This window comes from Pezoporus flaviventris, unplaced genomic scaffold (genome assembly GCF_033815535.1).
Source record: "Pezoporus flaviventris isolate CSIRO_AGI_PZ_B2104156 unplaced genomic scaffold, CSIRO_AGI_Pfla_v1 ptg000037l, whole genome shotgun sequence".
Lineage (NCBI taxonomy): Eukaryota > Metazoa > Chordata > Aves > Psittaciformes > Psittacidae > Pezoporus > Pezoporus flaviventris.
In genome coordinates, this window is record NW_026892585.1 from 2,191,529 (window position 1) to 2,206,683 (window position 15,155).

At 48.8% G+C, this 15,155-nt stretch overlaps 1 protein-coding gene across 1 annotated transcript; it reads right to left on the reverse strand.

Moving 5' to 3' along the window:
- Window positions 1-1,043: 1,043 nt before the first annotated feature.
- Window positions 1,044-13,882, reverse strand: MTURN (maturin, neural progenitor differentiation regulator homolog). Its single transcript, XM_061464452.1, has 3 exons — window positions 13,631-13,882; window positions 7,685-7,807; window positions 1,044-2,970 (listed from the first exon to the last, which is right to left on the reverse strand). Exons 1-3 carry the CDS (start codon window positions 13,790-13,792, stop codon window positions 2,860-2,862), a joined length of 396 nt encoding a protein of 131 aa, XP_061320436.1. The 5' UTR covers window positions 13,793-13,882; the 3' UTR covers window positions 1,044-2,859.
- Between the last annotated feature and the right edge of the window lie 1,273 nt (window positions 13,883-15,155).

Genomic DNA, 15,155 nt, shown 5'->3' on the forward strand with positions numbered 1-15,155 from the left:
CAGCAGGGCTCAACACATTCAGCTCCCAGCAAAGTGAGAGGGACAAGAAGGCTCAGCTTTCTGCAGGACCAAGCCTCATGCACCCCCTGGTGCACCTGATCCCGCAGGTCCCATTTGAAGGCAATCCCGCTGGCTTCAGTGGGAATTTTGCAGGGGTGAGCGCTGCAGAAGGGCCCCCCGGCTGTCCAGCACTTGCAGTGTGGTGTGGAAGTCACCCACATGCCATATGGCATTCCAACAAAAAAGGTCAGTTAGTGAATATAGAAAGTAATAGATCTACATAAATCACAGTATTGTGGTTTTGCAACCAGATTAACGCTCAGCTCCCCATGAACAATCCAACTGCTATGCACAGAAAGGTAGCAGAGTGCAGTGAATAGTTCAACATCCTTTATGCAATTACAAGCACTGGATCTTCGTCTTTCCTCATTTCAGGACTTCCTGCCTATCCTGCTGCCACCCGGAGCCCAGTTCTCCACTGGGCCATCTGAAGTCAATCCTCAGCACTTTGGCTGGTTCAGGTCGCATCTGCACCTCTGCCATGGGCCCCTCACACCATGCAAGGGGTGCAAGGCACCCTCAACTCCCACTCATGTCCACCCCTGTCCCCTCCCCTCTGTTGTGCCAGCACCCATCAGTGAAACCACTCGCTGAACCAGGGGGGATTGATCCAGCTGGAAAACCGCCTGTCCATACGAATGCATGGGGTTATTTCCCAACCAAACCAACCCCACAGCACAGCTCACGATGCAGCCGTGCCCGGGGCTGGTGCCGGTGTGTGTGCACGCAAGGGGTGCAAGCGGCCAGCAAACCTGAACAGCAGGACTTTGCCTCCAGCTTGCACCGCTGTAAGCTATGTCTTGCATTACATTACAGCAGAGGAAAGTCAGCCCCTACTTGAATGAGCCACAACCAAAGGACTGGATGCTGTGAAGAGAAAGGTTCTCCCGATGCAAGGCTCTGTTTAAGGCCATGGCACCTGGTTTAGCTGGGCAGGAAAGAAAAACTTAGGGACTTAAAGCATGGATGGAAACCACCACTGGTCTTTCTTACACTTTATTTTAGTAAGCAAAAAGCCTGTTGCTGCTGTACAGTGTTATACAATGAACTGCCATAGTCCTCATGTCACTGCTCCATAGAAAATGTGCTGTGACTACCATGTTTATGCCTGCATGCCAAAAGAATGTACAAAGTCGCACTAAGCTCTGTTTCTCTTCCACTTCCTTTTGATAGTCTTAAACTCTGACTTTTACAGTGTCGCAGCCACTTCTGTGCACACCTCCATACCACCCTGGTTACGGAAGGCCTTTGCCCAAGATTAAAAGACTCAAGTGCTGTGCATCTCTCAAGCCATCATCAGAAATGTAAACCACTAAGAAAATTTGCTGTCTTCGGTAATCTTAAAAAGAAAAGTCTTTAACAAACCTACTGAAAAGGAGACATTGCCAACAATAGGGTTTTCAGACCGGTCCAAGCTGTTTCTAGAAGTTGTCCAGGCATTTTCTCTTCGCTCACGTGTTGCTTTATAAAGCTAATACTGTATAAAAGGGCTCTTTGAAGCATGTGACCTTCATTTCATTAGTTTTTAAGAGTCTGAAAAAGGAGTAAATTTAGAAACGTTTTGCTCAGTTGTGGAAAACGTCTGTATTACAACAGGATCTCCTCCGCTCCTCCCATGCGCAGTACAAAAGGCAAGTAAATAAAGACACCCTGCATCTTCACAGTCTGGTACTCATCCAAGTCACTAAAATCTATGCAAAGTAGGTACAAAATACAAGGGGTCTTCTTCTCCTGTAGACCAAGACCCCACCAAACCCCCCCTGGGAGAAAAGTTCCCAGCTAAATAAAACCTCACTAGCTTTTACATCAGCCAAGGTAGTAGCAGTACTTTAGCTCCCCTCCAATGAGATGTAAATGCCTGGACCAGCTCAAAGGCCCAGGGAGAAGAACAGGTCCAGCATTTCAAGAGCCAGGTGCTGGTTTATACCCTTATGGCTTCCAAGTTAAGTTGCACTTCAGTTCACGATGCCACGAGGTTGGAGATATAATTTAGCAGTGGATTAAAGAAGCGCAAAGCTTGAAGTTGGTTGTCATGCAGAGGTGGGATAGGCGATGGCTCTTTTTAGATTGATTTGCGTGAAAGCAGCATTTGGCTTTGGATCATACGGTGTCGGAGGACCAGGGTTGGTTACAACTGCTGATAGTTATTACTCCCAGTCAGTAATGCAGCACTTGCAAACTCAGGTGTCAGGGAACCAACATCCAGATGTCTGACACCAATACTCCCCTGGGTTTCCTGCTTCCCACTGGTTTTGTTAAGCCTTCACGTGCACTTCTGCAGTGCCGGCCATCAAACTAGCGTTTTTCAGGAGAAATCTCTCCAAGTTTGGTTACTTTGTCAAAAACCCTGTTTAACTAAACAGACAAGCGCAGGTGGTGTTTGCTCGCTGCGCTGGTGCCTCGGAAAGGGCACCGGTGAGGACTCAGCCCTCTCACCGCACGCTTCCCCCATCCTCGGTACTCTACATTCATGTCAGTGAACGCTACTCTCGGACACAAATCGAAGAGACAAGTCAGCGACAAAACTACTTCTAGGCTGATAACGGCAGGATGCTACCAAGACAACTCCATAGAAAACCCACTGAAGCAGGAGCAAAATTCAGGTCACTTCTTAGCAAAGCTCATCACAGATTATTATTATGATTATTATTATTAAATTCTTTTAAGCCATTTTGTAAAACCTTTATCCTGGGAGCCAGATATCCCCATGTGATGTGCTAGTTGGAACACGCTAACGTGGGACCACCTGACCCCACCTGGTACCAAAGGCTTCCGAATGCTTTTTAGCTTCTTTGAAAATCACTGCTGACTGACACCCATCTGTTGGTGATCGGCTTCTGGTTCCTCTTCTTCCACATCCGCGTTATACTCTTCAAATGCGTCATCATCAACATCTGGAAGCCCAAGTAACTACAAAGAAGAGAAAATACTGTGTAATAGTGAATTACACACTCATGCAGCTTCACTGGAAATCTTCATACAACACTTCTTGAAAGCCTCAAACCCCAGAATGTTCGCATTGCGTAACAATTGTGACTCAAAATCTTTCTTTCCCTCCTGTGGTATAGAAAGATTGGACAATGCATCCTCACACCAAATTAAGTGCTCAGAGACTGGAAGAGAAATAAAACTAAAGCAAAGCACTTGCGAAAAGCTTTGCCTTCTTCCCTGAGGTCGTATCACCAGTTGTTGAGTGTTTAGACTTGGCAGTGGTTTCACTTCAGAGAGAACCATGGCAATACTGCAGCAGTAATTACCTTGGTTTAAGACTGTGCTTGGCAACCATATAAAAGTCAAAGAAGAAAGCATCCTCATGCAGAACTTGCTAGCATGGAGTAGGCAGTCTCTAAAATCCAAGGTCCCACCATGTTAAGCGCATCTCTTAAACCCTTCACTCCATCACACCAGACAAAGCCCAGCACGCTGGGTGAAGCCCTCGCAGTGAAAAATACCGTGATTTGAACTCAAAATTGACCCAGTCCCTTCAGATTTCTGCAAATTAGATTCGGGCTTGTGAAGAGCTGCCAGCCTATCTTCCTCAGATAATGTCTGGGTGCCTCCACCTGATGGATCTGATCACTGCAAAGGCACTTGTTCGCTAATAGGAATGTGAACTTCTCACCCTCCTTTAAAGGGCTTCCAAGCCAAAAGAAGTCAGAAAGGTAGATAAACCAAATAACAGCCAAAATAACACACCTGTTGTGTAAATCCCATGTTAGAATCCTACACCAGCAGCTACTAACAGCCACAAAGCAAAAGCACGTGCCAGGCTTCATTGGGAATACCGTGCATTTAGCTTGCCAGGGCTGGAAGAGCATCACAGATGCATGCAGCTCCCTGGCTGGAGAGGGACGCCGCTGTTAGCTCTCAAAAGAGGCAAAGCCCAGGAAAATCAGGAGGAGAGTGACACTGGCAAGGCTGGTAGCATGAAAATGAGCAGGCTGTGGCGAGGCAGGTATTTAGGGACCTTAACTAATTTAGTCTGTGATCAGCATCCAGAATTAGTCAGTGGACACAAACACGATGCGCAGAAGTAGCCTCTGGGTCCAATGAAGCCTGTATTCTTCACTGTCGCTGTGAGAAAAGCAGGCGGTTTTAGTTGCAGGGTTTCTTTGGCAGGGAAATGGAAGGAGAATTTGCTGACTAAACCCCCTCCTTCCCAGTTTAAAAATACTCATGGAAAGACCCCGAGCTGAAACCGTTCCTGTTTCCTGAGCAGAACAAAGAGTAAATGCTCCTGTGCATGCATATTCTTCAAATCAAATGCTTAACTGAATGTGAAACTCCTTGGTTCGCTTTCAGCATGCGGGGGTTTTGCTTCATGTTGAAGCTAAAATTAAACTACTCCGTTTTCAAAAAGCAAAAGCAAGGCCTCTAGGCTTTCTTATCCCCCAGTATTAGTTTTGCTAAACTGACTCAGTGTATTCTAATTAAATGTGAGTGTTGGATTGCTCTGGTTTTATCACCTGGCAGAAAGAGATTTGATCACATTTGGTTTTGCCCAGCCCTGGTTATAATTCCTCCTTGATTTCCAGGGAAACGAGCCAAGGGGTCTTCATTTTATGGGACACCATAAGCCTTTCCCATGCAAAAGAAACACATAAATACACAAGAACCATCAAGAAGATGCACGTGATCCCAAAGGCTGGAGAGCACATCCTGCTTTTCACATATCCCATCTCCCTTTGCCCTCATGAAACACAGCTCTCCTCTCCCTGGCACAGCATAAATCAGAGTGATGTGGCAGACATCAGTGGTTTTACACAGCGTAGAAAGCATGGGGATGGGATGCAATGGGATGGGATGCAATGGGATGGGATGCAATGGGATGGGATGGGATGCAATGGGATGCTCTTCAGAGAGAGGCACAGTTTTGTTCTCTCACAGACACTTTAGGACCTTCCAAGCCACCAAGGACCTCAACCATGCAGGTCATATCTCATCACTTCCCACACCACTGCAGACCCCTTACTGCTCTCTGGACTGCAGTGATAGATCAGCCCACACCTTGACCCCAAGGAGGGAGGATCAGGGTCCAAAGTGCAGGAAGCTCTACAAACACTGGGCCAAAGCAGAAGGGTATCTAAAAGATGAGGACAAATAAGATTATGAAGGTGGATTGAGTTGATCCTAGACCAACTCCCACCTTGTCTTCCTTCAAATACACGTTTCTGCTTCTAGCCCATATCTACTTCATCTAGTAAAGTATCAGCTGTGTGGCAGACTTGAAAGGACTTAAATGGAGAGTGGAAACAAGGAAGAAAGAGGTAAAACAGGAAAGGGATGTAGAAAAAGAGAGCTGATCCATCAGCCAAAGGAAATCAACCCAGGAAGGCAGTAATGGGTAGAGACAACATGCCACCCCCCCCTCTTTCAGTAAAGAAACAGCTTGACCTTGTCCACAGCAGGATTTAGAAGTACTGTTTAGCTGTTGCAGGTTAACCAACACTTGCTAAAGGCATTGTCCAAATAAATATCCTGCCCTGGCACTGTGTTTATGCCCATAAAACATAAGGGAGAGATGCTTGAGAGCAGTGAGGGCTGATAAGCAGCCCCCAGACCACCCTCTGCCTCCTGCAAGCAGGGAACAGCATGGAGCAGAGGGAAATCTCTGTCTCTCACTGAGATCTCCCTGCGATTGCTCTGTTACCTCCATGCTGACAATAAGGTGGTTTCATTAGCCCAGCAGAGAAAGGATGGGGGAAAACACAAAGTAACGCTAAGGAAATACTTTTCCAGCACTGAAGAAAAGTGGGTTTGCTATGGCAAAGGCCTGAGTGTGCAAAATAACTCGTTTTATACCGCTATTGTAACATCCTTCACTTTAAAAATGTCACTACATTCCTTATTAGTCTTGTCTGCACACACCCATACCTCAAATGACCTGGCTCTGTTATGCTGAGGCAAATCTCCCAATACTGGGTCAAAGGAGAACCTGAGAAACTTCATCTTTGTGCTGTATCCAAGAAAAAGTGAAGAGAAGTACTTGGCTACAGACTGAAAGAGGACTCTGACACTTGAGGATGCAGTTTTTGAACAGACAAAAGCATAATGAAATGCAACAGCCTGGAAGCAAAACCCGAAAGATGCAGCTTCTAAATGAAGGAGTTTTTCACAGAAGCATAATGATGAGAAGAAAATGTGCCCAGCAGTGTTGTATCCTTTAAAGCCACCTGAAGACTTTAAATCAAGACCGGGTGTCTTTGGAAAAGACACAATACAGCTCAACTAAAATCTATGCGCTTGGCTGTGGGAATCACGGGGTGAAATGGGATGGATTAATGAATGGCCCAGACTATATTGAGCATATTGGTTTCCCTTCCTTTGAACCTTTTTATTCTGAGGAGTAGCTTAACTTGGTTTGACTGAAGCAAATTTCTCAGGAACTTGAGCTACGCCAAAATAAACGTGGTTCAAATGAAATAAGTGATCTGTACTGATTTAATTAAGTCTTTTTGAAGTCCTCTTTAGTTAAACCAATGGAAGTTTCTCCTCAAAGACAGAGCTTTTCTGAGCAGGAGAAAACAGCTCTGAAGATCCAAGAGCCAAATACAGTTCTGGGAAACATATTTATACTTTTGTATGTTTGCACAATTACAAGCAGCTGTCCTGACAGATCAGATTTCCAGTCCCTTCTAAGAAAAGTGTGCATCTGTTCCATTTATTTCCAGTCTCTCAAAGGATCCTTTAAAACGATGCTCTTTAATGTCAACCAGCTGCGGTGGTCCGTGGCAAGGCAATGCAAGGGATTAACACAGGGAAGGCCAGTGTTTTCATATTCAGAGCAAAAAGGAGGGCCTGGAGCTCCCATACTTGGGAGTATAAATATGGCCCTCAGTCAGCCTTCCTGGGGACATCATGGGAGCATGGTTCCGGCAACAAACCTCCACGCTGCTCTGCACCAGCCCCAGGCCCTCGGAAGGAGAGGCTGTGCAAACACGAAGGACAACAGCCGGCCAAATTCACCTCCTGAGAAAACGCAGGCTTTGACCCAAATCTTGGCGTTAAACGAGGACACAGAAAGCTGAAGAGCAGCGAAACAGACAAATACAAGCCCACTCCCCACAAAACCCAGCTGCTGCTCTAAATCCCTCTCGAGCGGCGACCGCGCTGGTGTCTGTGGATACCAAGTGGTAACCATCCCAACAGCAAAATCTGGACCACCTGGGAGAAGCCCTGTAATGAAAGAAAGTGCTGAGGAGGAACTGTACTTCCAGCTTCCCAGGGCTTTACTCTTGCTACTCAGACCCTCGCAGAACTGAGCAATTCCAGTGCCAGGAAACAACTGCCACAAAGTCCCAGGGTGCCGAGTCGCATCCCGCTCCTCCGAGTCAGCACTGCGCCAGCAGGATGCGACTGCCACCGGCTGCCACACCAGTTGGCCTTGCACTCCATGTGGGAATCTCAGCCTCGGAAACGCAGAGATGGAAATAAAAGGGCACCTGGCTTCCAAGAAACGACTTCCAATTGCCTTGTAGTAGCTTATGCGCTAACACCCCTGCACCTTGACAGCCGACTGGACACGTAAGCCCTGCAGAATAAAGCCACCTTGCTCCACCTAATGCTGCCCTATTAAACATCACAGGTACCTGTCAATGTTTACAAGTAAAAAAGAGGCACTTACAGGTCTGAAGGATTTGAAGACTTTTTCCAGTATCTCATGGAGTGTCTTTTTCCCGCAGGAAGAGATGTAATCCTGTGCGAGCTGCAGGAAAGGTAAGCAGTCCTCACTTTCGCTCCACACGTGCTGAAAGGCAACAGCAACACAAGAAAGAAAAGGCATTAACAGGAATCCCACATGATTTTATAAGGTGATGTGTTGTGAACATCTGCCACAGCACACTGGGCCTCCCTGCAGTTCAGACCCGTGCTGGGGACCGGACCTGCGGGCTGCTTCACAAGCTGCACTTCTGAGAAGGAGCCTTGATTTTATTAACACAGATACATCAGAAAGCAGGGAAATTGATCCAGAAGAGAAAAAGTCTTATGACTGCACCAGTAATTGAGGGTACAAGACACCTTGTGCACATGCGTTTTATTAGTAAAGGTGGTTTTGTTTCACATCAGCCCTACTCAGACCTGGAAGTCACTTTGGGTTTTCTCTTCTTCTGCATCATCTTCTACAATAAAGCCCTCTGGCAGATCTAAAGCATCCCTTTGTCTTCCTGGAATTAGTGGAATTGTGATGTGACCCTGGAGGTGGAACTCGGTGTGTAATCCTCTTGATGATGCAAACGAAAACATGCAAATTATACCCACAGGTTACACCCAGAGCTGAGGAAGAGACATCCGGGCACTCACAACATCCAACACCTCATGCCTCCCTCCGTTTTGAAGTTTACTTCTCCTAGGTTTGAATCTTCTCTTCCTGGGCAAGCACATTTAAACTCACTTAGGATATTCCTCTCGTCTTGCTCTTCCTTTGGGGATACTGGTTCCCCAGCGTGGTTCTGCAGAGCCTCTACCAAAACTGAGGCTTATTCTCCTGCTATGAGGTTGTCTGAAACGCAGCTGGTGAGCCACGGTGGGAGCCACAGGCAACAATGCTTCCTGCACAGAAAGGCAGCACGCAGCTCAAGCTAATGCGTGCTTTTAAAGACCTTCCTTTGAAGGCTTCACGCATGGGACTGTCTTAGATGGCCTGCTATACAGAGAAAGCATAATACTGCAAAATCCATTTGAGACTCGTACCTCTATTTCTGCACAGCAGCTCTTTTCCCCAAAGTGATGTGCGGGTTTTTATGGTCCTATAAACAGTAGATTATGCTTAAACAAGGAATGAGCAGGGTCTCTCTGAAGCTTAACTAAGATTCAGGGGAAGAGACAGAATGACAGATGTTTCAATCCCTAACATAAGGCTTACGTGTCACCTTCCTGTTCAGCAGTGACTACCTGCCTGGGATGCAGCTTTACACTTCTCGAAGGAAAACACTACTTAACATCACCTAAGCTCCATCTTTAAGACAAAAACTGCAACTGCTTTGCTATGAGCCTCACCTGACCTACATTTTCTTTGCTGCTTGTTGCATTTTACAAGCATGAACATAGTGAAATGTTTTGTTAGGAATAGAGCCCTGCCTTGTTGAGTAGGTTCTGCTCTTTCCATATAAGCAGAGTCATCTCTTAACCAGTCTGGAAATAAGAAGAAGTTCTTTACAGTCTTGCCAACTCTCAAAGGCACATACCACAAGTCCCATGGTACCTTCATGCCATCTTAGAGCCATGGGCCTTGTACTCCTATAAATAGACCACCAAATCTCAGCTTCTGTTAAAACAAACAAACAAACAAAGTCTGCACTTTGAGACTTGTAGGGCCTAAAAAGGCAGACAGTCCCCCAAAGTGAACTCAAACGAACCCTCTTTCAAATATCAAATGAACACTTTCAAGTAACAACATTTTAAGAACAGCCTCAAGATTCTGGCGGTCTGGCCCGTGCTTTCTTAATGCTTGTGTTAGCAATAACCCTTTAGCTACTTCTGATCTTGGCGTCCAACTCAAGAGCTGGATGCTGCAGCTCGCCTATACCTGTTGCAATCGTTTCTATGTGTAAAACGATCATGACTGCTAAGATCCTGATTCTTCTTTAAATTAGGGCTTCTTTTGACTACCAGAGCCATACACAGCATCTTCCACACAAATGAAAATCAAGCCATGCCCTTTTATAAATAACAGCTAATTCCTTCCCCAAGGAAAGTTAACTCCATGTTGTCCTATCGTGTTTTCAGTCTCTCAAGCTGCACCATGCTTTAGACTCCGGTGTGAATTTCTCAGCAGTAGCGCAGAATAAGGTGATCTAGCACAAGCGGAAAACCTAAGCGAGTAACTTGATCATTGAGCCTCTGAAGAGAGGGTTTTTTGCACAGCAAGTCAATAGCAAGTAAGGCTTCCAACAATTTCCACATCTGCAGAAGATGTAGGACTTTGTCTGCAGCAACGAATGCACTACGAAAGGTCTCTTGTGCCGTAAGCGCATGCACCTCATTGTGGAATCCAGAATTCCATCTTCTTCCCAAGAAAACCTGTTAATAGCATGAATTATAGAATCAATCATACAATCACGGAATGGCTTGTGTTGGAAAGGACCTTAAGATCAACCAGTTCCAACCCCTTGCCATGGGCAGGGATGCCTCACACCAGACCATGTCACCCAAGGCTCTGTCCAACCTGGCTTTGAACACTGCCAGGGAAGGAGCATTCACCTCCTCTGGGCACCCTGTGCCAGCGCCTCACCACCCTCACATAAAAACCTCCTTCTTTATATCTAACCTGAACTTCCCATTTCAGCTTTATCCCCTCATCCCTTGTCCTATCGCTACAAATCATGGTTGATCAGCACCTACACACAGCACATAGCTGAGGCAATTCATGGGGTTACATCTGGAGGGGGTTGCTTTCCCTCATGCCTTTAGATGATTCAGTGCTGCTGAATGACAAAGTCGCTTGCTAGACCACCTCTTTCTAACCAGCCCACCTATTGAGCGCAGCAGGATTTCTTTGTGGGGATAATTTGACTTGCCAGAAATAGTCAGACTCACTGACTCTGTTCTAAACTGCAAGGAAATCTTGCATCAAGGTGGCACCGTATATTTATTTGCTTTATCGGTTACTTTGAACACCCGCAATAACACGGTGACAAAACAAATTGCAGTCTACATCACTGCAACCCTCACCCCTATTGATTTCAGCTATACAAGTCCAATTAATTGCTTAACAACACCATGAGCCTCAGCAGCTGAATTATACATAGTTCAGCTATCTAAAACACTGATTCAGGGCATTTTAGAGTCCAGGTGGTACTGAAAACGTCAGCAGGCATCTAGAAGGGTCTTCGGCATCCTTGGCATGTTAAAAACCTAGCCCATTTAATTCAGGAAATTAAAATCCTAGGATTGCTGTGATCTGGAATCTCTGATTTTATACGAAATTCAGAGTTATTCTCCATGGCAACTTTCCCATGTTTTTCTCCTTCTCCCTTTTCAGTTCATCGTGCTTATCATTTCCTACTTACAACTGGGTTATCATAGACTCCTCAGCCACCTCCTACATAGCTTTTGAAGTCGTATTGTTATGAAATGAAGACATAAAGAAAGAGAACAAGAATATTGGGCACTAAACGCTTATTCAATGTAAGGCTCCTTTATGAGAGTTACAGGGTGCAAAAAGGCTCTAAAGTGTGTCACTGTGAATTCTGTTTATAGTTACTCACTTTCCCATTCCTCTGTGTTACTGGAGCCATGCAACAAGGCCCAAGTGCAAATGGCAATCAGTCCCCTGGCTTGTATTAAGTCTTCTTAAAACAAACTTTGGCCTATAATAGCTCATAGAAAGGCATCTTACCTTCTGGAACATTAAGAAATCCCAAGCAAAACAATAAATGGCTGCAAAAAAAAAACCCAAGATAGCCAAGCTGGGAGCAGAAATTAATTACCACAGTGCACTAGGAGCAGCAAACAGGATGCTGGTGAATCAGCTCATTCGTGGTCCTTCATCGCACTGAAGAGATACCATCAATGGGAAAAGGATTGAGGATTACATCTATCTGCCTGTCTTTAAAGTATTATCAAAAAAAGGTGATTAAAGTAATAGAGAAACAAAAAATACAGAAGAAAACCCTGATTCTGGTTTTCCACTGTTTCTGTTTCACACTTGACAGGAGCTGTTCCTTCTGCTCAGTTTTACTTGGTGACTCCAGGTGGGGAGTCATCCCCAAGGTCAGTTTTACTCCTGGTGACTCTGAGTCCTACCCACAGCAACCCTGGAATGAAAATACTTGCCAAAAAAAGAAAAGAAGGGAAAATGTGGTTGCAAACCCATAGAAATTGCCAAGCGTTGGAAGCATGGGAATAGGATCTGAAACTGCTTCAGATTTAAGTTGACTAGATTTTGTTTTGAGTTTGCTCAATTATTGAGCAGCGTATAAAGAAACAATACGTGTCTGAGAAAAACAATGAGCTTTCTTTGCATCTTCTGATATCATTAGCATCCAAGCACAGATTTAGCCTAGTCCTGCACTGGATTCGTATGTATCCCTGCTTAAGAGTCCAGCAGGCATGGCCTTTCCCGGGCACAGGCATCTCTAAGAGGCATCGAGTGCCAGGGTTTGATAGGCTCATGGGTGCTGGGAAGAGGAGTGCGCAGTGCTAGTCCCACCAGGGACCAGGATAATCTGCGCTCAGAGATGCTCCACTGCCATGGCTGGGACTGCGCCTGAAGGTCTCGTGTATCCCTGGACAGATGCATAACTAAACTCCTAACAACTTCTTCCATAATTCAGCACGTCAGTCTGCCCGACGGGATAAATAACTGCCCTGTTCGAGGGGATTTGTGGTCCTGGAAAGACACTTCACTGCTCTCTGTTTCCATGACCCCATCGGTCGAATGGGTCCACACAGCACTTACCTATTGGAAAGCGAATTAATGAACACTTGCCAAGCAGATCGAGGGATGAAAAGTTGGGAAGGGAAGGAGCTACCGCATCCCTATGATAACGCTCTGCGCTAGGAGCTATTTGCTCTTTAAACAATGAAATGAAGTCCTTTGGTCGCAGTTAACCGGAGCTTCGCAGGTTACAGACCCCGCGGCGAGGTGCCGCTTGCCGGTGACTCTTCCTGCACTTGTTCTCACCACCGGGAGGCTCTGGGGGAGGGGAACACACCACAACCCCCATCCCAAAGCCACGGGGTTGTTTTACCGGTGCCTTTTCAGCACGAACTCGACGCTGAACTCGGCGACGGGCAGGGAACGGGGCACGGCGGCGCTGGGCCGGCACCTGCCCGGGTCCCCAAACCGCGGCGGACCCGGGGTTGGGGGGGGGGGGGGACGGGAGGGGGGCGCGGCCCTCCTGTCATCCTGACTCCATTTTATTCCTGCCCATTCTCCATTTGCCGTGACAGCCCTGCCAGTCCGCCCGCCCCTGGCCCCGGGAGGATGGATGGATGGATGGATGGGTTGATGGATGGATGGATGAGTGGATGGATGGATGGATGGGTGGATGGATGGATGAGTGGATGGATGGATGAGCGGATGGATGGATCGGGATGCGGGGGAGCAGCAGCTGCAGCCCCCGCAGGGAGCAGGAGGAGCGGGGGGATGTTCGCACCCACTCCCCTCACCCGGAGCCCGCAGCGTCCCCGGGCCGGGTGATGGGGATGGCGAGGGGGGGCCCTGCCCGCAGCCCTGCCCCTGGGGCCGCCCCCCACCTGCAGCGGACTCCATTTTGCAGCCGGTGGTGCGGCGCTAGGGAAGATTCCCCCCCCCCCCCCGGCCCGTCCCCGCCACCCGCGGCACACACGACGGGAGCCCCCGCCGCCGCGGCACCCCCCGCCCTCTAACCCCGCATCCCTCCGCCCCCCGGGGACACGCACGGACGGAGGGGAGGGGGGGGAGCGTCCCAAAGCGGTGCCGTGGCCGCGCACACGCAGGGATGCCCGCGCACACGCAGGGATGCCCGCACACACGCAGGGATGCCCGCACACACGCAGGGATGCCCGCACACACGCAGGGATGCCCGCACACACGCGTGACCGGCTCCCCCCCTTCCTCCTCCGGTCCCCTTTATGGGGCACTCACGAAATTGTCTCCGCAGGCGGCCTCCGGGCAGAGCACGTAGAAGGAGACGCCGGGCTCGGCGTAGAAGTCCATGCGGCGCTCGGTCTCCTCGGCGGCGATGAGCTGGAAGGGCGTGCGGGCGCACCAGCGCTCCGCCGCCTCCGCCAGCGCCTCGAAAGCCATCCCCGGCCCCGGCCCCGGCCCCGGCCCCGGCCCCGCCGCCGCGCTCCTTCGCGCCCAGCCGCCCGTGCAACCGGAGAGGCGGAGCAGGAGGTGGGGTTTGCTGCAGGCAATGGGCTCGACGCCTTTTGGCTACTTGGGAGGAAGGGGGGGGACAGGGACAGGCACACACACACACACATACACACATACACACACACCGGGAGCGCGCTGCCGGCAGAGCCCGCCCCAGCCCCGCTGCGGCTCTCCAGAGCCGGTGCCCCCGGAGCTGGGTTCTGCGGGAGGGACCCAAAGGCGAGGCGCTGCCCCAGCGCAGGGAGGGGGGCTCGCCCCGTTGGGAAGACGGAGGGTTGGTGCCAGTGACGCTGGGCACCAAGGGGGTTGCGGTTCGGTTCGCGTTACTCTTCCCGGTATAGCCAAGGGATTCTCTATGTGTCTAGTAGACGCATGGGGTACAAGAGGTGACCAGCGTTTAGAAAGGGCCTTAGATTTGCATCCGTGCCACAAAAGAAAACAAACCCCCACAGACCTGGGTGGGTCTGAGGAGCCTGGAAGCCCAGGATCTCATAGAGATGAGCAGGTAGCACAGAACACATACATGGCGGTGGGTAGAAGACTTTACATGGATAAAGGCAACACTGGTCTTTAAATAATGCCCAGGTGCTGCTGCTTATCTCCAGAGTGGTGTCACTTTGGGGACCTTAGAGCAGCTTCCAGTACCTAAAGGGAGCCTGCAAGAAAGCTGGAGAGGGGCTTTGGACAAGGGCCTGTAGGGACAGGCCAAGCGGAATGGCTTTAACCTGCCAGAGGGGAGACTGAGATGAGCTCTTAGGCAGAAGCTCTTCCCTGTGAGGGTGCTGAGGCGCTGGCACAGGGTGCCCAGAGAAGCTGTGGCTGCCCCATCCCTGGCAGTGTTCAAGGCCAGGTTGGACACAGGGGCTTGGAGCAAGCTGCTCTAGTGGAAGGTGTCCCTGCCCGTGGCAAGGGGTTGGAACTGGATGAGCTTTAAGGTCCCTTCCAACCTCACCATAATCATCAGCTCAGTGCTAATGACACCACAGAGAAAACCCTCTGCTGGCACGGGAGCAGATCACTGAAGTATCAGAAAACACCAGTGATGTGAGTACTTGTGCAAGCATAACTCAGCCCCTTTGTGCAAGTGGGATGTGATTGCCTGCTGGTTTTGTCACAAAAGGATGTTTCATTTATTTCATATAGATATTCTGGATATAGCCCTCATTTTTGGGGTGCTATTTGAGCAGCAGTGCTGCGCACCCCTCGCTGCACTGGCAGCTGTGCTCTGGCTGTGCAAAGCGTGGCAAGAACAACAAACCTCCTGGCCCAGATGTCTCACATCCCAGAATCT

Coding starts and splice junctions, on each gene's coding strand:
- MTURN (XM_061464452.1), bottom strand. CDS start 13,792: ATGGCTTTCGAGGCGCTGGCGGAGGCGGCGGAGCGCTGGTGCGCCCGC. Junction 7,808..13,630: donor CCGCCTGCGGAGACAATTTC/GTGAGTGCCCCA, acceptor GTTGCCTTTCAG/CACGTGTGGAGCGAAAGTGA. Junction 2,971..7,684: donor TCTTCAAATCCTTCAGACCT/GTAAGTGCCTCT, acceptor TCTTCTTTGTAG/TTACTTGGGCTTCCAGATGT.